The sequence below is a fragment of the Harpia harpyja genome, chromosome 17 (assembly GCF_026419915.1).
Source record: "Harpia harpyja isolate bHarHar1 chromosome 17, bHarHar1 primary haplotype, whole genome shotgun sequence".
NCBI lineage: Eukaryota > Metazoa > Chordata > Aves > Accipitriformes > Accipitridae > Harpia > Harpia harpyja.
Window position 1 is genome coordinate 607,656 of NC_068956.1, and position 25,961 is coordinate 633,616.

At 46.0% G+C, this 25,961-nt stretch overlaps 1 protein-coding gene across 11 annotated transcripts in view; it reads right to left on the bottom strand.

The window, feature by feature from the left end:
• The window catches only part of STIM1 (stromal interaction molecule 1), a 102,341-nt gene that overhangs the window by 14,830 nt on the left and 61,550 nt on the right, over positions 1-25,961 (bottom strand). For 10 of the 11 annotated variants that reach the window (XM_052812521.1, XM_052812522.1, XM_052812523.1 and 7 more), the window contains 5 exons: positions 13,305-13,482; positions 7,550-7,727; positions 3,311-3,478; positions 2,064-2,164; positions 1,372-1,607 (listed from right to left, as the gene is read on the bottom strand). In XM_052812521.1, the coding sequence (XP_052668481.1) occupies positions 1,372-1,607; positions 2,064-2,164; positions 3,311-3,478; positions 7,550-7,727; positions 13,305-13,482 (861 nt within the window). Of the gene's footprint in view, positions 1-1,371; positions 1,608-2,063; positions 2,165-3,310; positions 3,479-5,237; positions 6,196-7,549; positions 7,728-13,304; positions 13,483-25,961 lie in introns of those variants that run through there. The other variant, XM_052812532.1, reaches the window with a different exon arrangement.

Here is a 25,961-nt window from a genome sequence, read left to right on the forward strand (position 1 = left end):
TGGAAACATGCAAATACCCAGTTCCTCCTGCCTTACCATCCTGCAAGCTACCCAAATCCTCAGTGCTCTGCCTTCATCGTCCTGAGCCTGACCTCAGCACTCACCTCCAGACCGTCACAGCATCTAACCAGAGCCCGAAACCACGAGGCAAGGATGGCAATGGCACGTACGGGCATCTCCTGCAGCACACGCTGCCAACCCTAACACTCTTCTGTTCCTCTTCCCCACCTTCTACCCAGTTAAATAGACTTTTGATGAAGTCTTCACTAGAAAGTGACCCGAATCAGAGATAACTAAAAAGACTGCTGCAGCTAACGCTGTCAGCATGGGCTCCCCTCTCCCAGCTGGAGCTCAGAAAGCTGTGCTCCAGCCACGTGCTGCTCCCTGGGCCACCCAGACCACTGTGGCGGAGTGTCTAGAACTGCTCCTCAGTTCTCCCATTCTCTTGTGCAATAGCTAGAGATAGGAAACTGTATTTGGAAAGTGCATTTTTGAGAGAAGCAAGACCGAATCTGCGTCAGTTTAACATGGGAACAGTAGTCAGGACTGATTCACAAACCTTTCATGGAGAAGGAGACAACCTTCACTTAATCCAAGAGCTCAGCAATTGAGAGAGTAACAGGCACAGGGTGACTCAAGTTCAGTCCCTTCCTCCGAGAGATCTGGGCTCATGAGAGCAGAATCGTCCACCCTCCCTCTCCAGCAGCCTCATTCCTCCCTACAGGAGTCGGTGCACTTTGTATACAAACAGTCACCACTAAAGAGGGAGCGAACACCCACCTTGGTGACTACAAGACATGCACAGGAGATGGAGCATTGAGGTTTCAGTCTTTGCTCCAGGAAATGTTTAATAGGTCGTTACAGGTAGGCAGCATCACCACAGCAGACTGCTCCTCCCCATACAGAGTGGTAGGAGGTGCAAGTCCAAAGCCGTGCATGAGGAGGGGGTGTCTTCAGGTCCTTTTGTATCCTGAACAAGTGTTCTAGTTACGGGGACATCAGGAAAATGTACTTTGTTTTCCTCTCTCACTTTTGTGGGTCTAGCCCATGCCTTTGGTTTTTTTATGTAAATGCTTAAATTCAGTGAGTTGAACACAACAGCATACATATGATTAAATGATGACTAATAACATCTACAAATTACTACTTCTGCTGGAATTAACAGACTCCAAGCAATCCCAGCAGTGGTGGTCTAGCACTTATGGACGTTCCTGACCCTTAACAACTAACAATTTGTCTTTGGTCATTTAAACTTTAACTTAGATACCTTAATTCCTCCTAACATATTTGAACTACTGTTCCAGGTCCGCCCTATGTTGCGGCACCCGGCAGATGCAGACTCACCACGTGCAGCTAACACGGACTACGTACATTGTATGGACATGGGAGACACGATCTCTTCGTCCAAATCGTCCACATCATCAGTCATGATGAAGTGTGAGGGGTTAGGCCGCGGGGTGCCCATCCAGCTGGGGTCAATGTTAAGGGCTGATGCCAGGGTGTGGATGCCCGGGTTGTTGACGATCTGGAAGCCACAAAGCAGCTCTATCTGCTGCCAGCGATGCAGGCGCTCCCGCAGCGCAGCCGTCACTTCGCTCAGCGCTTGCCTGGAAGCAAGGTTCAAGCAAGGAAAAATGTGGGGAGTGAAGGAAAAAGACGCCATAAATTGTCTGAAACAGGGAGTCTAGTGGTTCAGCTTTGTATCCTAATAGTTGAGACATCTTTCATTCCACTTTCAGGAGAACAGGAATTAAAAAAAACCAGCAACAACTGAAATATCCAGGGATAATTGCTTAAGAATACTGCGATCCCCCAGTTGCTCATTTTGACAGGACTTTTAATTGCTCTGGTTAACTGCGATTTCTTGTTTCACACAGATAAAATTAAAAGGTTACTGACTAAAAGAAGCAAGTCCAATCCCAGCTAACTAAAGTAAACAGAACAAAAGTTCAGCAAAATGAGACCAAGAGCACCTGTACAGGCTACAGTACGCTTGTGCCTGTAATATGAGAGGGGTGAAAAAGGCAGGCAGAAATAAGGGAAGATAATAAGTAGATACTCACTTTGCAGTTAAGATTTTATGATCAACATCATCTAGAGATGAGCTGTGAGCAACATGAAATGTTCCAAACAGGGTGTTTCGCTTCTTTTTGATTTTTTCAGCCTGGAACATCAACAGAAAAAGGTCACAGGAAGAAGACAACCTTATGCTTCCTCCAGAACAAGAACATCCTGGATGGGCTGAGACAGAAATAGTCCCTGCAGCTGTTTGCACACATGTAAATAGTGTGCATCAGGTTTTTACTGAAGGATGTTATTCTTCCTAGCATGGTGGGTGAGGAATTCGCCAGCAGTGAGTAAGAAGGTTGGGGGTTTCATGCTCCTCCTTGGCCCTTCTGATTTCTAAAGAGTCAGAGAACTGAACCAGCTACTTCATACAGCAAATGGCTCAGTCATAAAGCCTTGTTTTGTCTTTCCCATGAGTAAACTATCAGAGAAACACTGTTAATGCCCTAGGGTTGTTGGTTTGGGGAGGTTTTTTGTTTTGGGGTTTGTTTTTTTGCCTTCCCGTTGTGGCACAGTGTATACTCAAAATTAAAGTCGCCACACAGCTCTTTGGTTCACAGATCTAGTGGCAGTAACTTGAGACTTAAAAAAGACAAACCAAGGATGTGGACACAAGAACTGACACAGCAAAAGGAAAACCATTGAAATGTTAAAATGTTCAGAATAAAAAAATATTAAGGCAGACAAATTTTTCTATGCTGCCAGCTCTGCTGTGTACGTCCAGAGAGACAAATACATGTTACGACAGCTTCCCTGCAGCTCATTGCTTTTTGGTTGGCACAGAAAATTTGAAACAACTGGGAATACAGAAATGATTCATCGCTACAGATTGCATGCACATTAGAAATTTTGTTGCCTGTGCATGTAAATCACCTAGAGCAGGGATTATACTTAATAGGTACAAAACCTTCTGCTTACTGACTACCCACAGTGCCGTCACACAGGCAGCAATTCATACTCTGCACCTTCCCAGGGCTCCAGCCTACTGAAGACAGGCTAACGCAGCTGACAGGCATGCCCAGGTCAGGGCCTGCCATGCCCTGAGAGGCGATCGCTTAATATCATTTTCAGCCCCTACCTACATCTCTATGAAGGTTTGTGCTGCACTTTAAAAAAATGCAATTTAAGGCATTAAAAGGCAAATAAAGGAGGTGCAGAGAAACCAACTCTGCAGGTTTCATTCCCCAAACCTTTTCCCAAGGCTGCGAGGGGAAGACCCGGGACAAGATGCTGAAATTCTCACCCCTTCCTTGGCCACCAGCAGCTGCTTCTCCGCATTCTGTTTCTTGATGTTGTAGTACTGGACCTCCACCTCGTGGGTCAGCTGGAGCCACTTCTGCAGGGCCTCGGGCGCAGCCCAGCTGCAGTGGGACTCCAGCTCCTTCTCAGCGTTCTTGAGTGCCATCCGCACCTGGGGGAGAACCGGCCGGCGCGGCGTTGCAGCAGCGGCAGGGAGAGCCTGCCCTCCCGCAAGGTCATCCCAACCGCTGGCCGCCAACCCGGTGCTTTTAAGGTACCAGAAAAAAAAAAAAAAAAAAAAAGACTCCACACAACTTAATCTTACTCATGACAGAAGTAAAAGTCATTAGGAGGAGAGGTGGCATCCTGGTACTGAGGGCAAGTGAGAGAGAGGAGCGCAGCAGGAAAGCCACCCGACAGGGCAAGGCTGCTGCTCGGATGACCAGAACACCCTACAGTGCTTTCCTTTCATCCTAAAGGCGAGCTCCTTCCTCAAAAATTTCCAACCATCGCCATGCTGTCCTGCCTCAGCACCTCAGCTCTCAGGGAGGGTAAGTTCATCACTGACCTGGTCTACCCCTTCATGTCAGCTCTTCTGCCTCATAACAGCATAAACTGCAGGTAAACCCTCCAGAGCTGACAGCATGATGCACGAGTTGTTAGTTAAAAGAGAATTAGACTTTAGGTAAGGATATTCAGGGTGCTTATCATAGCCTCTAGAAATCTCTGCAAAGTTCGCTGCCTGCCTGCAGGTCTGTGAAACTCACAGATTATCCTCCTGAGGCAGAATTGCTGACAACGCTGCACAGGCAATCGCTTTTTCTCACTGCAGCTACTGAGCCAAACAGAGGGAGCTTGTCAAGAGACAACTTTCACACTGGAGCAAGATGATAAAAATATTTAGACACAAAACATGTGCTGCTTGGTCAGGAAAAGAAGTAACACGTCTGGAATCAGCAGTTTCTGTAGCTTTCTGGGGGACTCTCCTTCCACCCCAGCTCAGTCTCCTCCACACACCATCGGTCTGGTCTCCTCCACACACTTACTTATCTTGCTGGAGAAGGGAACGATTACAAAATTAGAAGAAAGTGGGTGACAAGCAAGTCGAAGACACCAAAACCTTACATAAAAGTATGTGGTGCTAGAGACCATCAATAATTAACACTTCTCTTCCATTACACATGATGGGGAGAGACTTTAATAAACCTGAAGTCTAACACAAGACCTGCAAGAAGTTAACATGTCCCACACCAGAGAAACCAAAGGATGGCCACTGCAGCTCAGAGCTGCTGCGATCCAGGGACAGCACAACAGTCGTGGACTGGACTGGACTACTCTCCAACCACAGCACCTCGAACCTCAGGAGGAGTATACGTGGTTATACACTCTACAACAGACTTTCTTGCTGTTAAAATAAAAGCCAACCCTAAGCACCTTCAAGAGCTTTCACTGCCCCAAAAAGCCCTGGCCCACCAATGCAGACCTTCTAACAGAGTTGGAGCTGGGAGGAAAGGTCCAGCTACAGCACGGCCAGCTACGCAGTCAGGGCTGCGCACGTGTCACTGGGATGATGCCTAGATGATGTCTGTCCTATTTTCTCTTTCTATTATTTAGGGCTTAGGTCTAAGAAAGGCAGAGGCAGTGGGAGTATCCAGCGACCTGCTCAGGCTCTGCACCAATGCCCAATGCACGCTTCCCAATGCCCAACACACTCTTCCCACAACCGCGTTTACACCCACCCTTGCCTGGTACCAGTGCCTCTCCATTTCCCACACAGCACAGCCGCAAGCGGACTGAAGATAAGCATTTTTTTAAAAAATTGCTCAAACTTGGATCTTTTCCCTCAACGTGTTATTTAACTCAGTCACGTCTCACCAAGTCTGGCATAGGCGTAATTTCTAGTGAGCCAAAAGCAGCAGGTCACACACAGATACTTTGAAAATCCATACTTTATCCAGGAGGACATTTGCACAGTCCATCTAGAAGTAGCCAGGAGGCACCATACAGAAGAGGTCAACTACTTATATCACTTATGTGTGATTTAGTCTCGTTGAGCATAACATTGCCTAAATCATTCAAAAAGTTACAAATTCAGAATCGCAGACCCCAGGAAGGTCTATTTTTTCCCCTCTGACACCAGCGGCACTGGGCACTGCTCCCACCACAGGCAAAACTCTGACCACGATCCGCAAGCGTCTGGGATTTAGGAATATGGGAAATCTGCCACTAGGTATTTGGGGTAGAGGAGTGCTCAAAACATTTACAGGAACAACACTTTTATGGAATGGTGGAAAAGGGAAGCGGTGCAGAACAACAGCCAAGGACCAGTGGTTGAGATGAGCCATCATACAGCAGTGTCCAAAACACAAACCCTCTTGGTTCTGCAGGGGCATCAATATCAATAGGAGTCGCTTAGTGTGTCTACATTCTCCTGTGAAGATTTCCAAGACCCCATTTTGACCACAAAGAGCAACAATTTATAAAGTGAGGAATGCCCTCTGGGTCTGCAGCCACAGCTGGGTCCATGGTCTGGGGGAAGATGACCTAACAAGGAGAGAGGATCAGTATGAACAACCCAGTATGGGAGAGTCCCATCCCAGAAATACACTGCTTCTCCATCTCATAAGCCTGACTCCAGTAGGAGCTTCCAAACCCTCCAGTATCATTTTAGTGATAAGAATCAACTGGTGCAAAAGGTCTTGTTTTAATGTTCCCTGGGACCCAAGAATATCTTAAAATCGAATGAGTTTTATGGTCAGTGGGAGTGACTGGTTAATGTTGTCCGTGGTCTACAGCTCACTGAGACGGTGATCGTGTTATAATCACACAGTGTGGGTCAGGTGGGTACAACCAATACTCACCCTGTCAGTGCATCCCTCCCGAAGGCCTCTAAGAAACAACAGAGCGGTTAAGTCACCTCTGGCTTTCTGGGTTTCTTGACAAATGTAAAGTGGAGAGGGAAGTGGAATGGATGAGACCCTGCCTTCTCCAAAAGCCAGGAGCAGGTCGGGTACAAGGGCTCGGGGTTACAACAGGAAGGCTACACATCCTTATTTAATGGCCCACAATACAAAATGACCGAATTTCCGTGTGCGTGAGTACGGATGTCCCAATGCGTGCCTTGAAACGGAGCTCAGTAACTTTGTGGAGAGGCTGGATGACAAGTTAGGAGGAATTATGTTGGATCACGAGAGCAAAGCTGGTAACAGGTGCCTGCAGGTGTCTGGGCAGTAGGTATTCCAAGCAGGAAGGAAATTTGCTGTTTGCTGACTATTTGCATACCTAGACTGCACTGCCTCATGGTTCCCTGGTTACCTGATGGCCCAGGACACTTGCTTCCCCCCTGTCAGTGGAAACCCTAGATTCTTGCCTCATTTTCTTCCGCATCCTCCATGGTGGCATAAAAGCCTGCACATAGTCAGGTTGGGAGGATATGCTGATCGCCTCATAAAAACCTGCACATAGTCAGGTTGGGAGGATATGCTGATCGCCTTAGAATATCCATGGTACTCGCTTGGCTCATGCAATTCTGGCTCACACAATTTCAGTTTAAATTGGTAATATACCAAACATGTTTCTTTTTTGCCAGCAGCAGCATTATACACAATATTCTTTCCAGGCCTACGTTCCTATGTCCTATGTTGGGGACATATTTTCCTGCTAGTCTGAATTTAAAACTAATCTTTTTGAGAACTGCATATGAAGTCTAACTTTGCTGTACAGACTCTAACCTAGTGCTAAATTTCCTTGGAAGGAAATTTCTTTTGTACACCTCTCTGATCCACAAGAAAACATGGTAAGAACAACCAAACTCATTATAAATTCTCCTAAAACCATGAACAGATACAAAAGAAAAAAAGAAAGAGCTTATGGTTTGGAGTGGGAGTTAGAAGTCATCAGAGGGTGCAGCTACAGGTCAAGTTCAATATCTCTCCTTCTGCAGGGCAAGCTGGGATGATGTGTGTGGTGGCAGCACATGGCTCTTGAGACAGCACCTGCCCGGTCCCTGCTACCCAACGCACAAGCAGCACTGTTATATGTATGGGGGATGTGTAACGTGGAGTAGCAGAAGAAATACTTGGATCTTTTCCTCCACAAAGGGGAGTGGAAAAGCAAAGGTGGAAGAGCATTATAAGCAGAACATCACTGGATTTCTCAGAAGGATGAAGCAGAGTGGGGAACTGCCTACTGTTCTTGCTGGCGTGTCTCATACATAAGTGCATCCATCTGGCTGAACCCTTACCTGCTCCAGTTCTTGCTCAGCGTATTTCTGCCTGCTCAGTTCATTCTCTGTGCCCTCCCGCAGTTCTCGGAGCCGGTGTGCCTCCTGCTTGGCAATGCTGATCTCATCTTGCAGTTTCTTCTCTAGGTGCACCTTCTCCACCTCCACAGAGCGATGCTCCTCCTGAGCTTTCTGCAGTCTGCAACACACAGAGACCGAGAGCCCAATGCTGTGTGTGTTGGGCTATCTGTACACAGCTGAAGGAGTTCACAATGCAAGGGCTGGCCAGCCACAATCTAGACCAGCCCTGCTCTTATTTACTCTATGTTGATGTCAACAGAGATCTGTACCTGGAAAGTCAAGGAGAAAGTTCACCGTGCCCAGGAAGAAATTAAATTGTCAATTCCACAGTCTCAACTTCATTTCATTTTGAAATATTCAGTACGTATTTTCTTAATTTTCCATAGCACATCAAGATTTCCTTTAATAAGCCTCCAATTAATTTGAATTTTCAGTGTTTTTACAAAAGTGAAGACCTTTGGCTTTAAAAAAAAAAAAAGAAGAGGAAGATCTGCCTGAGCAGGTATGACCACCCAAAGGGGATGTCTCTGTGTTCCCCTTGCAAAAACCTTCAAATTTAGACAGGTCTTAATCTTGCCTGGAAGTTATTATTTTTCCACATGACAGAATTAAATCAGTAGGAATTATATATGGCAACAAAAAGTAATAACAGATTACTTGTACCCATTCAGGAAGGTTTGCCCATTCAGCCTGGGAAGCCTCAGCCCTCTGAGACACCACCGCAGCCACAGCCAGATGTTTCAGGGTTTCTACAATGTTTGCATTTCAGAGGAGTTGCACTAGTGTAAACGCAATCTCACACAAGTTCAGTGAAACTGAATTAGCATCAAGAATGAACCTGGCCCACGCAGGACTGAGCTGTCCTGAAAAGGGGTGGCAAAACCTCTAATGCCAGCAGTGCCTCTTTTAAATACAGTCCCAAATCCATGTGCTTCTAGAGACACAGTGATTCCCAAGTAAAAGGGGAAAAAAAAGATTTGGCAAATACTCAGTTGACTTCATAATGAAGGTTCTGAAAAATCATGTTGAACAAGTACTACCAATGAAAGAAATAAGAGTATTAAAGGGCTTCTTACAAGAACCAGCCTAATGATTCAAATGAAAAATACCTTTTGGGGTTTTTTTAAATGGTGGCAACAATTAAACCCTGGATCAAATTTCTGAGGAATGTGGTACATCCATCTTTAGAAAACTTCAAATCAAGATGTGATGAGTTTCCAGAACATGTACTTCAGCTATTGGATTGAGTGCAATGAAGTGTTGTGGCTTACATCGTCAGAAACCAGGTGCATCAATCTAACAGTCCCACCTTTTAAACTTGAACTTCTCTTTCAAAAGTCTCAGTTATCACAGTTCGAGATAAGTCAATAAAAGTTGGACAAACCCATACTGTATGAGCAGCAGAGGCAACGCTATTTTTAACCCAGACCAAACTGAGGAAAATCCTGTTTTCTGCCACGAGAAGCAAAGCTGTTCCCTCCCCACCCAAACCAGCTCCTTCTCCCTGCACGCACCTCCTGCCCTGCCCATGCAGCTTCTCTATGGATCGGTGGGATCTTGGATAAAGTGCTGATCTAAACCGAAGCTACCAGCAATGTTTGTGAGGTTAGCAAGGCATCAGCTTAACTAGCAAAACCAGTAGTGGCTTACAGCAGATACGATTTTCAGTGACCAAGTAAAACTATCCATAAAATGGAAAGAAAAAACCCCACCCTAAAACCCCAAATAGAATCATCTTAGCCAGAAATAAGTATTTCAAGGCCATAAAATCTCCCACTCAAGATGATCAACATCCAAACTGGAGAGCAAGCCAACAGAGTGATGTGCAAGAGAGACAGAGGAGAGGGGACAGCAAGGTCTGGCTCTGGGTGTGCTGTACCTTGGCTGTAAATGACAAACAACACATCTCAGGAGGGCACTCCTGGGCTCCCCAAGCAGCTCCTGCTCATCCCAGACCAGCTGGGGACTAATATAAAGGGAAAAACTGATCCTCAGTCACTACAAATGCTGCTCCCTGCAGCACATGCAGAGGTGTCCATCTTCCAGCCTTGTATCGTACGTAGGACAGCACTTGGTTGTGCTTTTGGTGACGGGGGATGGAGCACAGCCCGCGCGCAGACTCGCGGCAGGGACCCATGGCCACCTTTAGGGTCAAGAGCGAAGCTGCTTGCTGTCCCAGCCAAGGGCTCCTCTTCCTCAGCCTCCTCCTTGGCATGCAGAGGACCATTTGAAACAGATTGGACATGCTGGACTCTCATCAGCCACGATGTTGGCTCTCTTCTTGGAAAAGGCTCATTTTCAATTTACAGCTCTGTTGAGAAACTAAAGTGTTTTTCTTCCCAATTTAAAGAGACTCTTGCCAAGACATTCCAAGTTTTTAGATAAACCCACGCTCCCTGCCCTGTGCATCAGTGCTAAAGCTCTTCCATACTAGGGCTGTAAGAATCCCAATCCACCAAAATATCTCTGTTTAAAGGAGAAAAAAACCCCCATACTATGACGCAGAAGACAGAAGGAATTTTATCCTTAAGATAATTCTCAAAGGCACTCTAATATTGTATTCTCCCTTACTATCATTTTTTTCCTGACAGCAGAGCCCGTATTTTCTTATGTTGGTTATAGACAAAACCACATTTTGTCTGTGCATTCCTGTTCAAACCCAGCCGATTGAGCCACACTGGTTTCACGTGCACTGAGCTCCACAAGATGACAAAATGCCTTCAGAGCTGCACCTGTAATGAGGGCAAGAAATCAAGGTCCATCTGGGGCTTCACAGTTCAGGAGCAGATCTTCAATACAATCAGTAGATCTTCAACACAGATCTTCATACAATCTCCAATCATCAGTAGGATGTGCTAAGACATGAACCTTTTTATCTTAATGGGTCATTTAATTAACTGGAAAGTGTCACTGTTGAAGGATGTTCATTTTAAAGATGAACAGAAAATGGCTTTTTGTATCAATCTTCCCTTCTCAACTCTTCAAGAGCTTATCAGAGTTGTTCATCAAACAACAGCGCTAGCAGTTGGTAGGCAACTGGAAAGGCATCACATGCCTTCCGGAGGTCTGTTCAGCACTGAATTTCAATGAGCCATGACAGGAGGTTACTTCAAGCTCTCGAAAAGAAGTTTCTGAGTAGAACTTCAGAACAAGTCCATGGGAACTGTTGCTGTTGGTAGTTTTTGCCGTTTCTACAGTGGCTGAGGACCACAGCTGAACCTTGCTGGGGCTCAAGCATGAAGAAGTGAAGGCGTATTCCCCACTTCAGAGGAGAATTACATCAATCCTCTGCCAAGAGGCCCCACATAGTCCAGGAATTCACTTCCCACTTCTTGAGCTCCCCCTCAGTGCCCTCTGCAGAGGACAAGCCCTCCCAGCTGCACACCCTGCAGAAACATCACAAGCTGCTCTGGGTTAAGACTCAAGCTATGCTTAGTATACATGGTTTTGTGTTTCTTCCTATCTGGCTTTAGAGCATTAGTTGAACCTCCCAGGCACATCTACTTGTTTACATGGCTCTGCCCTCAGCAGCAGATCCCAAGGTCGTTCCCCACACAGCACATTCACAGCAGCCAGCATTTGGATCTCTGGTGTGACCTGCTCTTCGGTGACACCCAGCAGAGACCTCCCGCCCTGGACGCTCTGATGCTTTGGGGGATGGACGGTGAGAAGGAATTCCTGTGTCCTTCTGGCTGTAGAAAAGAATAATCTTTTTCTCTGGGGTATGTCCAATCTGTAATGTAAAATTACACAAAGCTTTGTGAAACCAGCTGTGGATTAGAGCCAGTTCCTTGTAGGCAGAGGAGAAATGTACTTGATTCTATCTCTACGCCAAAAAAAAGCAGGTCACGTATCCGCATTACTGCCAGGGGAACATGCCCAGTTTGGCACCATCACCTTGGTACTTTCTCAAGTGTTCGCCCTCCACATAGACACCAACTGATGTGATCGCACTCGAAGAAGAAAGCCTTTCGAACAATGCTCACGTGTGGGACAATTCCCTGAAGGCTGTCATGAGCACGTAGGTAAGAAATCAGGCTGCAGTCTCATAGCTATGTCGTACAGTTTCCAAAGACTCGGCTGTTTGCAAAAGTCTCCACAGCAGATTGACATCCTCGGGGTCCTGGTGTTTGCACAGGTTGCTTGTCACACCACCACACATACCTGGGGCCGGGCTCTGCTTTCAGAGAAGCTGCTGGGAACATAGCCGTCAGCTTATATGGCAGCCAAATTAAGGTTTGTCCTCCAAAATTACACTTAAAGCTAATGAAAAATAGTTACAGTTCAAGACTATCATGTTCTGTTGTTTGCTAAATCTGTCCTTAAAAAATATCTTACTGCCAAAAAGCCCCCTGGTTTGTCATTAACAGTCCTGAATGCTCTTTTCTTTCCTAGAAGATTCCTGTGTCTGCAGAGGACCTCTTTTGCAGCATGTTCTCTGATAAGCAGTTTTACTGGAACCACTGCAGTAATTTCTGTGAGTAGAGGTCACATCCCTGAGGCTACAGTACTTTGCCAAAGTGCCTAGAGTTCTGATACTTGTATTTAATACTCCAAAATTTATTTTTCTCATTCTTCGCGGGCAACGCTCCTGGATTTAGGTATCACCGTGCAGGCATGGAAGCAGGGACTTCTAGATATAGCTCAAAAAATTCAAGAGGGAATGTATAATTCCTCTGACTGCTTCCACTGTTTCAGCATGTTTTTTTCCCATCAAAAGCCAGAGTTGAACAACCTGCTCAGCCTTGATGACAAATACTAAGTGTGCTGGATTACTTCACACTCCTTTAAGAGGCTCTTCTTCCCCTCTAAGCACAGATTTACACTGTAATTTTGGGTGGTGGGGATCCTGATGTACTTTCAGTATGAGTCAGACTGGGAGTAGAAACCACTGTACATTTCACTGCTCCTATATAATTAAATGTGGCAAATAAATAGGAAGTACCTATTTGAAATAAGACAACACACTCAAAACGAAGAGTGACCAGCGTTGAGTACAGAAGGAGCACTCCCATCCATTTTACTCAGTTAGACGTTTTGGTCCTTAAAGCAGCAAACTTCTGAGTGTAGGGAGGAAAGCTCTCACATGCCAACAGGGGCAAAACTAAATGGAGTCAAGTCTTCCCAGAAATTCAGAAACTATTTTTTTTAACCAGTAATGACTTTTAGAGCAGAACAGGAACTGAAGAGACAAAACACAACATAAAAACAGGGCAGAAAGGAAACAAAACTGTGTGGGAGTACGTATGGCCACACTTGACTATGTGTCAGTGTGCACTGGAGCCCACCTCAGAGCAGGAGATGCTGGTACCGGACGCTGTCACTTTGCTCAAGGGGCTTCGTTACCATGTTTCAGGATTGTAGTAACACAAGGGAGTTTTTACCACCCAGGCCTTTGTGTGGCACACCGCAAGTACAAATAACTAGTACGTCACTACCAAAGAGCAGGTCAAGTGAGCACACACACATCTTTATGTGTAGCCTGGTAACTGAATTCATTCACGAGCCAGGCACCCATTTGAGCTATTAAGACCAGCTGGCAGGTTTGCTACGGTCACTCAGGAAGGTGCTGACACTGGTACACAGCAGCACAGCAGCTAAAAAGAAAATCTTTCCTGAAATCTAAATGAAGAATAACCTTGCAGGAAAGACTTGACAGTTGAATGCTCCAACGGGGTGGATGCATAAAACTTACCTTTCTTGAAGGTCATGGAGAGACTGTTCAGCTCTGTGAAGTCCCTCGAGGTCTTTCATCATCTTCTTCATGTGCTCCTTTGAATAACGATTCTGGATGTAGGCAAACCAGCAGCCACCCACTCCGATGACGATGGACACCACCAGCATGAAGTCCTTCAGGTGGTTGTGACGAGTTACTGGAAGAGACCAGAGATACTATTGAATTCAAAAGAACATGACAATTAACTCTGCAATGCTTCGCCTGCACCAGAACTGGACATGAGACCTTAAGACAGTGTTAGAAGGAATTGTGGTTCAGGTTTCACAAAGGGAAAAGATGAGCTACCTTGACACTTAAGGGAAGAAAAAAACCCATGACAACATTTATTCAATGTGAATGGGGAAGCAAAAAAAAAAAAAAAGGAAGATGAAATTAAAAATCTTATAATTTTCCTGCAATACAGGAGAGCCTCCACACCGGAACCTCCAGAACAGCTGTGCTCTTTTAGGACAATACAGATAGCATTGAGTATGAAGATATAAGAGCTAAGAAGAAAATAACTTTGTCGAAAAAAAATATGACTGTGATCATAGAGATGGGGCAGATCAAACTGTCAAGTTACAAAACTTCCCATCAGAATTACAACTCAATGTGGAAACCCCCTTTTTCAACAGTTAGCAAAAACACAGTTACTTAAAAAAAAGTGTGGATGCATGTGAGAGAACGAAAGTAAATACGTAGGGGGTTTAAGTGCTAAACAAAACCCAAAACCATGTGTCAAGCAGAATTTTTTACTGTTTACTATTTAGCAAAACCTCAAACAAGTATGTACTGAGAAAGCTAAAAATGAGAAATAGCAGCTTATTCAAGCTAGCTGCCACTAAACGTTCAGTACCTACTGGTTTTCAACTAAAAGAAGCATAGATTCAGACTAGAAATAAGGAAGAAATATTTTATGCTGAGGGTGGTGAAACACTGGCCCAGGTTGCCCAGAGAGGTGGTCGATGCCCCATCCCTGGAAACATTCAAGGTCACGTTGGACGGGGCTCTGAGCAACCTGATCTGGTTGAAGATGTCCCTGCCCATGGCAGGGGGGTTAGACTAGATGACCTTGAAAGGTCCCTTCCAACCCAAATCTTTCTATGATTCTATGACCCTGCACATTGCAACCCCCCAAGTACAACCTTCCACTTGCACTTCACACAGTACTGATTTCTTTTTGCTAGCAGTACTACAGGTTTTATCCTAGGCACACCGATTTCCTATCAAGGTCTACAGGCATCAGAGGGAAACACGCAATTCCCAGCAGCACGTGGCGTACTCAGCCACTCCATACAACATTGACACCACCAGTGACCCAACACCGCTTCCCAGCACAGGCTCCCCTAAAACACACTGAAGTCCTGGAGGCTTTTACATTAGGCTTCACATAAACGTATAAAGAGAAGTGTGAGCATGTGAGGGGGTGCTTATCTGCGAGCAAATGCTGTGCCAGCTCCAGCAGCCCCCAGCTGTTCCACTTGACCAGCTCCATGCGATGGTACCCAGATGGACAAGACTGACGGGACAATTTAGGCTGGCAGCTATGGGGGAAGTGAAAGAGCCATTACTGGCACAACCAGAAAAACTCTTTGCTTCCCCTGAAGCAGAAGCAGGGTTTTTTTAAACACAGAAATGTACATATGCAACCTGCCCGCTCCCCTTGCTGCTGATCCTGAGAGCACAGAGTGGCAGCCAGGTCATCTCAGGACTCAGAGGCGAGAGCAGCCAGAGAGCTGCCAGCAGGCTACAGCCACCAAAAGGCTCTTTCTTAGAGGAACTGCAAACTACGTGCTGTAACGCAATCTCACAGTTACTCTAAAAGGAGTCAGCAATGCTATTTTCCCTAAATTGATCCAACATCTCTCCCTCTGTCCTGCACCTGGTCTGGAGGACACCTCAACTCAGCATGCATGAGATGGGCTGCACCCAAAGCAGCACCCATTTTCACAAGAAAAACACTTCAACAAGGCGAGTCCTCGCTGCCGGATCCTTGCAGCAATACCTGCCTGCCCATGGGGCAAACGGGTCGTGGTGACCTGGCAAGAACGAGCAGCACTCCCCAAAATAAGCTTCTTGCACATCAGGCTCATGACGAGCACGGCACAGAGGGGTGCCCTGAGACCGGGAAGTCACAGCGGTGAGAAGAGTTTAAAATGGACAGGACGTCACTTTCCAAAATGAGTGGATGTGGAAAAGCCAAAGACCAGACATTTTAAAGATGACAAAAGCGTGAATAGCCTTCTTTCATATAGGAATTTTAAAATACTTTAAGGAAATGCCACAACCCACCACAGGCAAATAAATATCGGATGTATTTTGTAGGGGAGAGAACTGAAGCACAGAATAAGTGATGCTGTGCAGGGTGAGGCTGCGCAGGGACTGGATCTCTCCCCCCCTCCATCCATGGGCACCTGGCAGCTTTGGCGCAGGGCTGGAAGCAGCTTTCCCGCAGGAGAAGCTATTGCTGACACTAGAGGCAGCAGCCAGCATGGCCATGCTCTGCTTCCAGCTCTTTCACATCCTCCTTCATTCACATGCATGTGTTTTGTGTTTGAAGGTAGCATGACAAGAGCCCATGCCAGCTGGGCAGATGCCAGCTCCCACCACTGGGACCACAGGACGGAACCAGCCCGGGGTCTGGAGTGGCCACTGCACAGCTGAGTAAGCTCCCAGCTGGGAAAAGCTCGATTGCCATCTCTGCTTGGGTCCCTTTCTGTGCACCGCACATGAGCTTACATAAATGGATTCAGCATAAAATCCCACCTGGGCTGCAAGTTTCCCAAAACCTTTCGTTTCAGGACTGTCAGGGGTTTTGTGACCATTTATGCAAGGCACTGCGATGCCGCACTTGCCAGATGATTTCCATCATGTCCCTGAGAAACCAGCTCCTTCATATCACACAAAATCCTTCAGCTCTTTGTTTCCAGCTATGACGACACGCTGACTGCTTTCTCACAAACCAAGAAGCAACAAGATGACTGTGGTGCTCTCACTACAAGGAGTTTTCTCCAAAAAGCCTTTCCATCTTACTTGAAGTTTTAGAGACTTTAAAAACTTGATTACACCAAATTAGAAATGGATCTCTACCAACAAAATTTTTTACATAATTTTATTAATTTTAATAAGTACTTCCCTCACAGCATTATAATGTAGATAAAAGAATCCCCCAGGGCCTTAAATTCATCTTTGCTACCTTAAAACACAGTTAAGAAACATGATTTCTGCCCTCCCCAACCCCCCAAATAATCCTTCCCTCAAAATGACACACACATAGCAAATTTAGGGCTTTCGCTTCCCTTCCTTTTAATTTTTGCAATCATTTAAAGGCTTTTTCAATAGATTAAGATACATGATTTTTGTAATGCTTAGGTCTAAGCATCAGCTTTGCACAATGCAAGAGAGAATTCCTCAACTGGCCTTTTCAATTTGAAATTTGCATTTGTCACACACACCACAGTGACAGTAAAGGCTCTGAAAGACCATGTTTGAAGTCTGTTACTGGGTTTATTGAACTATGGTAAAATCCCCAACTGGCAGTAAAGAGACAAAGAACTACACAGAGGCACAGTGGCTCCTTCACATGAAAAGGATTAAGATATGACCACTCTGTTCCCCAACAATAAATTAATACATTCATTTCTAACTCAGATACACACCCTGCTCCACCCAGCACCTGTGTTCTCTCACTTTCGTGAGAAATCCCAAGATGTAAAACACGAAGGGTGCACAGAACAGCGTAAGAATCCAATCGCTTTTCCCCAGGAAACTCAAGAACCAGGTAAATTTGCAAGAGGAACAGAGACTTCACCGTGTAAGAGGAGGTCTAAAGACATTTCTCAGGCTGTTGAGAAATAATTGGTGTCACGTCTCTTGTCAAAACCTCTAAGTAAAAAAAAAAAATAAAATTTACTTCCATTATTTGGAGGGATGAGGACTTTCACAGCTGAGGCAGGAACAATATTTATTGTACCCCCACATCTCTTGATGCCCTAGTGAGATCAAGTACAGGGACACAAGACATTTGCTTTAACTAATCCCCACGTCACCCCCCATGAATCTCTATTTCAGTCAAGACAGAAGATGCAGAAACTTAAGGTTACTGCTGGTATGCAAAATGTGATGAAGCAAAGATGAAAAAGTGGTAAAGGAGGATGCTGATGTGTTTTAATTAGGAGAAAAAGATTGCTGGATTTGATACAATTCGGTATTTGGGAGAAGGTGGGCTGGAAATACGTTTTTACATTCTCATGTATCTCCAATAAATTATATACTTGGGATTTCATAGCAAAGGGAGAATGATAGCAGGGACTGTAAGAATATCTCCATCAAGCACAGACGATAGGTTAGATCAACATTTTCTTTTTCACATATTGAAGCTGCCACGTAACTGATAAAGGGATTCCTTAACAGTCTGGTTCCAAGCCACAGACAGAATATTCTGGTACTATCAAGAAGAATACAAATACACAAGCAAAGATTTGGCCAAAATGAAATAATTCCTAGTCAAAGGCTTTAGACGAAGCATCGCATAAAGGCATGTGCAGCCTCAGTCTAAGGAATATATTGCCTTATGCCACAGCGGCAGACGTGAACTGGAGAAGACAGAAGCCTGCAAAACGCAGTAGAGCAAAGCAGAAGATCGCACTAAGCTAGACTCAAAACGTACAGATAGAAGAATAGATGTGTTACAATAGTAAGGGCATTAAACCTGTGATTAGGAAAAAGCCTTGTATTGGATCTTGGTTTTCTGATTTATTTATTTTTAAGCAAAGAACAGATGACGTGAGCCATAACTGGGAAAAGATGAGGCTTTTAAAGGTCAGTTTCCCCCCAGCAGCAGATGACAGATACATCGCATGGAGCTCATTACCAGTGACACCCACTGCCTGCAGTGATCTTTATCGTGTCAAAGTGCCAGAATCTGACCCCGGGTACAGCACCAGACTCCATCCCATGACTCTTTCTGGTCACAAGCCATCTTTGGTTTCTCTGTAGCTCTTGCTCCACTGCGAGTGAAATCAGTCTGAAAGTGCGTTAGTCTAATGGGGCCACCCTCACTAGCAGAAAATTGATTTCTGGAGTGACTCAAGTGGGCTGCTGCCATCTGTGGCTGGTAGGAATTGCTTGGGTTGACTGAGAGCCAGAAATGAGGAATACACATAAGACAGCACAAGAAACGGATGTAAAGCAGCCCAGTATCCTAGCTTTACAGAAATACACTGATGCGACGTTATGCACATTGTGCATATAGAAATCTGAGATCTTCTGGAGCAGACAGACTGCCCGAAGAACAAAGGGAAAACCCACAAACACAACACACACATCTTCAGTGAGGTTGGCCTCTTTCTGTAGGTGTTAAGGCAAAAGGCTGCACCCAAGAAGCCAGCACGGTACCCGAGGTGGTGGCCCCTGCAGAGCTCTCGAGGGGCACAGGCAGGCAGGGACCGAGTGTTCACCCCAAGAGCATCACAGCTGCTGAGTCAGGGTATAAACAGACTTCCCCACTACATCTGAACAATGTTTTCCAGTTAACATATGATAGACATACAAACCCTGGATGATGAAGTGCATCTTGCTGTGCTTTCAATACAAAGTGTGGCTATGAAAAGAGATGCTGCCCAGGAGAAACATGAGAAAGCCCAGGGACTCCTCGGTGCCATAGGCTGGCCAGTTAAATGACATCCCACTTCACTGTTTGTCACGTATTTCCGACTAGAGCCTCCAGCTGAAGCAGACTGGCATCTTGGCATGCTCTCCTGCACGAGCCTCCCACTATCCTCCCTCTGCCTGCATTTCTTTCTCCCTAGGTATGGACTGGTGATTAAAAGCACTTACATTACTACCTGCAAACCAGTGCTCGCAAGCAGGCGTGTTGCATGTGAAATGTGAAATACTCATGAATATCCTGTGAAGGCAATTTAAGCTACTGCTCAATCCCGTCTCTGTACCAGGCTCAGGGGTGAATGCGGCTGGTCACTCCAGCTCGGCTCTGGCACCAGCAGCAGTGACTTATTACAGTACTCACATTGCTTAGGTCATCTCTCCCCAACCTCACGCTGCTCGGCTCCATTTTTTTTTTCTTCCTGACCAACTTTTTAGGCCGTGTTAAACTTCAGACTGATGATGAACAGCACACTGTTGTAAGGCTGGACCAAGTGCAACTGGTGCAAAGCAGCAGCAGGTTAATTGCTGGCTGGGTACGGGAGCTGCTCCTGTTCTCCAGGAGCAGTGTGGGAGCAGCTGTGTGGCTGCCAGGGAAACCTCCTCTTTAGTTTAACCTGCAGTTCTTGAAGCTAACGAATAATCACTTCCTATTTGTCAGAAACAGATGAATAGGGTTTCAGCAGAAATTGGTTAAATAAAAATCATGGCTTAGCAATACTGCTTATGAAGAAGTGTGTGACTTTTTTACCTTAGGACAATAAAATACTATTTTTTTTTAAAGTGCGACATTTACCTCTGAAATTTTATAGACTGAACATAATCTACTGCTGAAAAATAATCAATGCCACCTGTCACTTTAAGAGTTTAATCAATAAGCACCAATGCATCTCAGCTATTGCCCTCCCCGGCCCACCAGCACTTGATTGCCGTATTAATAGCCTTAATGTAAACAAACAATGCAAACATGTAATCCCAGCTCGGGGAGGAAATCTGCATGCTGTGCGGGGGATGTAATGGCTGTTTGCACTGCTGAAACACAAATACTGCAGCAATCTCTTAGATGCACAAATGTAAGAAAGAGGAGAAATAGCATCGTTGTTCAAGATAAGCTCTCTGCAAACTCAGACCCCTTTCAGACATTGGTGCCAGCGAGCTTTTCCAGAAGCTACATTTTTTTCAGCAATAGATGAAATAGTTTGGCACCACCTTGAAACCCGACCCTGACTGTTTCTCAGTGAGGCAAGCTGCTCCGGATAAAATCCAGGTAGCACCTCTCCCCTCCACTGGTTGACCGTTCCGGTCTCAGCCCTTTCTGGGAACCCTTTTACTGCGACTTGGCAGCATTTTCCCAGCAGAGACAGGTCCTGCAGCCAGCTGGGATGCACAGCAGCCCAGGCCAGGAGCTCCGCGCTCCGCAGCGGCTCTGCAGCAAGCAGGAGGGCAGCTGGGGCAGGATCAGAGACCGGCAGCGTCCTCCCTCCCGCAGCACCCCGAACCCGGCAGCGCAAAGGAAACGCAGCTCACCTACCCAGCCAACCTAGAGCCAAACTGGCAAAGCCAGTACTGGGAGGCACCGCTGGACAGAAAGATGGTGCACAGCGGGTACAGGGAGCTCCCCTGTGTGAGGGATGACCAAAGCGGTGTCAGGAGGAGGAGGCTCACCAGGGTCACTGATTGTGATAAGATGAGGGTAATGGTTTTAAACCGAAAGAGGGTAGATTTAGATCAGATGTAAGGAGGAAGTTCTTCACTGTGAGGGTGGTGAGGCACTGGAACAGGTTGCCCAGAGAAGTTGTGGATGCCCCATCCCTGGAAGTGTTCAAGGCCGGGTTGGATGGGTCTCTGAGCAACCTGGTCTGGTTGAAGATGTCCCTGCCCGTGGCAGGGGGGTTGGACTAGGTGACCTTGAAAGGTCCCTTCCAACCCAAACCGTTCTACGATTCTATGATCACAGCCAAAATACGTGTGTCACATCAGCAGAGCTGGGGCCAACAGGGAAGGGCACCTGGGGGCAGGCTGCTTGCTTGGGAGGTGGAAACCTAAAGACATTAAGGTAAAGCACGCCGTGGGATGGGGGTGGCTCAGGGCGGGGGGTGGGGGGGCTGCCCAGCAGCCCTGCACTGGATCTGCATGGAGGAGGGACAGTGCTGCTGTTCCCCTGACCGCAACGGAGGGGATTCCGCCCCCGGAGGGAGAGGGACAGGACCTTTCTCCAAACATTCAGCAGACATCCAAGCACCGTCTCCCCTTATCTTCGCGAACGCTGCCATGCGATCCATCAGCTAACGTGCCACAGAAGAGGTTCAATCATTCTTTGAAAACATTCACTCGTAAATTCAACACTAAAGAAATAAACAAGATTAATATTGGCCCTGTTTCCCATTCCGGATGGATTACCACAACATCCTCTTCTAAGGAGCAGATCCTGGCAAGTTGCTGCAGATAACGTAATGCTGAATCCCTTTTGTTTCATGTTTTGAGAAGACTTCTAGGCTGACTTATTCAAATGGTTTGTTTTCCACCCACCCACAGCTATTACAGCTTTTCTCTCTTTTACTGTTTCCTCCACCATTGCCATTACCTGCTTTGCCCAGCACGCTGCCAGCACAGCCGCCTCCCCAGCCACGCAGCATCATGCCCTAAGCTAAGGCAAGTTTAGGTGTTGCACAGAGAAATACCTGCCAGCCCCACCTCGAGCTGATTCATCTCCTACTCCCGTTCCCAGTGCCAACCGTTCTCAGCTCCACCACACAAGCACTTGACAAACATCCTTCCTCTTCAGCGGCTTTTGCTCAAGACAAGCGGATAAGGAAACTCTAAGGAAAACTTAGCTTGGCTGTAAACGTAGGCTTTTTGCTTCCTAGAACTTTTCTTTGTAAGATACAGGTTGACCAGAAGAATTCAAGTCTTTCCTGGGAAGGAATGTATGGGTAACAAAGGCTAAATTCAGCCAAGCTGGCTTCTCTCTGCAGCTCTTCTCCAAAAAGAAGTGAAGGGTTCCCCAGACCACGGGAGTAATTTGGCTGCTTTGAGCAAAGAACTTGCCTCTTCCCACCAACTGCAACCAGCGTCAGGGCTCCCATCTCTAATGTACACCTTGGTCACTCCCTCTAAGTGATTCAAAGAATGGTAAATAAAAATCCAATTAATCTGAAACTTATTCTACCCACTGTTTGCATGCTTTCCTACATTGTGAAAGCTCTTGGGATATTTTAGATTCGGCCCGCAGTACTGAGCATGTCACCTCGCAGAGCAGACAGGCTGCAGGATGAAGAGTCCTGCACTTGCCAAATGGACTTTGGAAAGATAAAGAGGAGGGGGAAAAAGAACAAAAGAAGAAGTACAGCTGTTATGTTTTGCACTAAAATTCACAAAAAACAGTATTTGCCACAGACTACTGATTATTTTTCCACAAATGTAGCTCTCAGTACTATTAACCTACTAAAAAATGAACAGCATAAAGCATGTTCATTAGCAAGTAAGTGGGGTTTCCCTGAGAGGCATTTCATGAAGTCCCTTTCAAGAACACATACTGTTTTGCTGAGCACAATGCCACCCCCCATGCACGCCAAGCCACCCCAAAACAAACCAACCAACCCCATATTTCTGAAATAGCTAACAGAAGTGCCTGGAATTTGGCAAATGAATGACTATAGTTTCAAGACAGCTTAAATTGTGTTTTAGTGAAAACCTTGGACAAGTCCCAAAAGTGCGGAGCAAGGTGACTGCTCTCATGCCGAGGAGAATGCAAGGACGGCCATTATCTTTGTGCCAGCCGTTTCACACATTAACGCTGCCATGACACAAACATTTAGCATTGGATGCAACATGTCTCCTGGGCACAATTAATATCTCTTATTTCCTTCCAAGTGCCAACACAACTGAAAGGATTCATTCAAATCCCGGTTACTGCATCTACTGCATAGACTGGGAAATGAGGTCATAGCAGAGTGATGCACTTACAGTCACACCTGTGAGCCTGGCCCACGCACTGCACGCTCCCAGCCCAATATATCCAAACACCCAAATTATCTTTCCAATACTTAGTCTAGGCACACCACAAACCAATGGTACAGTTCCATCAAACACCCTAGGGTGCAGGAACCACGCTTGGTTTGATCTACGTGGCGTACATCACTGCCACGCATGACCACGAGTGTCAGACAGGCAATACCAACATATCGGTCTATAAAAGACAGGAGAACTCTGTAAATCACTGTAAATCACTCAGGATTTGTCAGCATGAGGAAGCAGATTGAACCGTTCCTTCTGTGTTCAGGAGCCGGCGAGAATTAACTGCTGCAGGACAAGTCACTTTCTCCAGGGTAACAAGTGCCCTTCCAAGGCAGAATAGTAGGAAACACTGCAAGTAACGACAGGAGAGGCGTTCTGGTATAAAATACCTTTTCTAGGATAGTTCTTGTTAAGCTCAGACCACCCACAGAATAGCTAAGGTGGGCTGCCCTGCCCTGTGGCAGTTAATTCTTGCCAGCCCCAGGCTCCCTGCACGGTGCAGGTCAGAAGAACCGGGGGACGTTCAGGTCTCCTACCTGCTGCTGCAATCACTGTCCAAAGACCTACGTCAAGCAGAAAAAGACAGCATTTTTCACGTGTAACATCTGCCCGTCACCGCCGCTGCCTGCGCAAGGAGGGACGGGATCAGTCTCTCCCATCGCGGCTGGCATCGTTTTTCCCTCTGACCGCCCGCCAAGGCTGCCAGTGGGGTGACCCTTCAGGGTGTTGTACCACCAAGGCAACACAAGATAATCTTTCTACTCTCAATTTTCTTGCTGCTTTTTAACTTGTCATACCAGAACTTCGTGTTATTTTAGCTATTTAGCCTCTGTATCTAATGCCCTGTGACAGAGGCCAATTGTACAGCAAGGCACTGGAGCAGAGGTTTTATAGCCGAAGCTCAGATTGTTTGTGTCCAGTTTATTGCAACTTAAATCACGCTGCATTTCTCCCTCGACTGCAGACAGGCTGGCACAGCCTGTTCTCCCTGCTTGCGTGTGGCCTCTTCTGCTCTGCTGCGCCTGCACCGCTTCACCCCTTCGCTCCCAGCACCAGCAACCGTGACCAGGCAAATCTGGGGGTATATTACATTTGCAAAAGCTGCAGAAAAAACCAACGTACATGAAGGAAAATCGATTTCCATGCCCTGTTTTGTCTTTTCTTTTTTGGGGAAAGAAGGAAGAACGGACACAATTTCACCAAAGATAGTAGTTGTTATGCATTGGCTGCAAGACTATTCATGTCACATCAGGTGTGCAGCACTGCCTTTGTTTTACATTTTAAAGCAGCAAGGCAAAAAGCTGTACAATAGTAAAAACTAACAGTAACCTCAGGTATCCTAAGCAAGAGAGTGCCACCATGAAAGATACAAATTCAAAGCCTCAATTTTTAAATAAAAAGTTTCACAAAGTCTTACTTTGGGAATAGAACCACAATGGACTATTAGAAAATCAGCAATTTTACAGCAACTTATAAAAGCATTGTTATAATTAGAGAAAAATCTACACGCTTGGCAAATTCTATACTGGTTATTTACATTCAAGTTGAAATACCAGAAAAAACACACATTGGAATTACTAATTTTTTAATTTCCCTATGTGAATTAATTGGATCAGTGACGCCTCCTTCCTTGTTCAGTAGCAGATGTTTTCAGACACAAGACAGGGAAGAACCACCACCTCAGGGTACAACTGTGGGACAGGCACCGTTCCCTCTAAAGTCAACCTGGTGGCAGCTGCTGTAAGCATGACAGCAAAAAACAAAATACAAAAATGCCTCTGTTTTTAAAAAACCCAAATGAAGCTAATAGCTCAATAAATTCCCCTGATGGCATCTATAATTTTTCTCTATTGATATCAAGCCTTAGTCCTTTCTTGAGTACTTAACACACTTTTTTGTTTGTTAGTGGACCCACAAGATAATTATGGAAAGAAACTTTTATAAATGTGCTGATTTTCACCAGCAATAGGACACCGTAAGACCAGCCAGATTTCTCTGTTGCCCTGCTCCGTGGCTTCTCAGTTTCAGAGCTATTGCTCCTTAAAGAGTACCCAAACCTAAAGCCCCAGCTTATTGACCAGGTGCTGCTGGCACATGGACTGAGAAAACTATACAACAACACTAACGGACCCTATGAAGTCTATTAATGGGACAGAGCTGCTTTTCTGTTTAGGTGCAGGTAATCTAAACACAATTCAGTTAACTGTAAATACTTAAAGTGGATGTTAAATGTCACAGCGATAAATTAATCTAGTATTTGGTTAAGAAATTCTACTGCATTAAACAAATAATGATTCAACGGATCTAGAAATACTTGTCAAATATGCTTTTAATTATAATAAAGGGAGACAAATCAGCTATATTGCAAGCTATGCTAAAGGAAGCGTGGCTTCATCCACCCTGGAGAGTGGACACCAAGGAATAAATGCTTAATGAAAAGCAAAAAAGGTCAGTTCGTTCAGAAACCTCCAAGTGCCTCCTGTCTGGGAAACGTCTCCTTTTCCAGGCACCCAGTCCTTGCACTTCTGTTAATCCCCGCACAGATATTCAGTAAAGAAAGGGTAACGCTCAGGATGACAGCTAATGACGACCGCAAATGAGAAGGGCTGGGGGATCGGCAGAGACCCTATCCCACAGCGCTGCAGGACCCACGCAGACAGCTCAGTACGGTACGGGAGGCACCAGGGTGCACCAAAAACAGGGTGATGGGTGTCAGGGTGCCCGGCTGGTCCCCGGGGGGTGAGGCCGAGGGGTGCAGCACTCACCAGTGCCGGGCAAGCTCCCCCCAGCAGAGCCCAGGGCAGGTACTGGTCGGGCAGCAGCTTGGCAAACCACCGTGTCTTGTGCCTAGCCATGAAACAAATTACATCTGGTGGACTTCTGTCCTGGGAAGTGGAGCTACGGGAACCTCTCCTGAAATCCCACAGCAACATACAGATCCCACTTCGTTGGCCT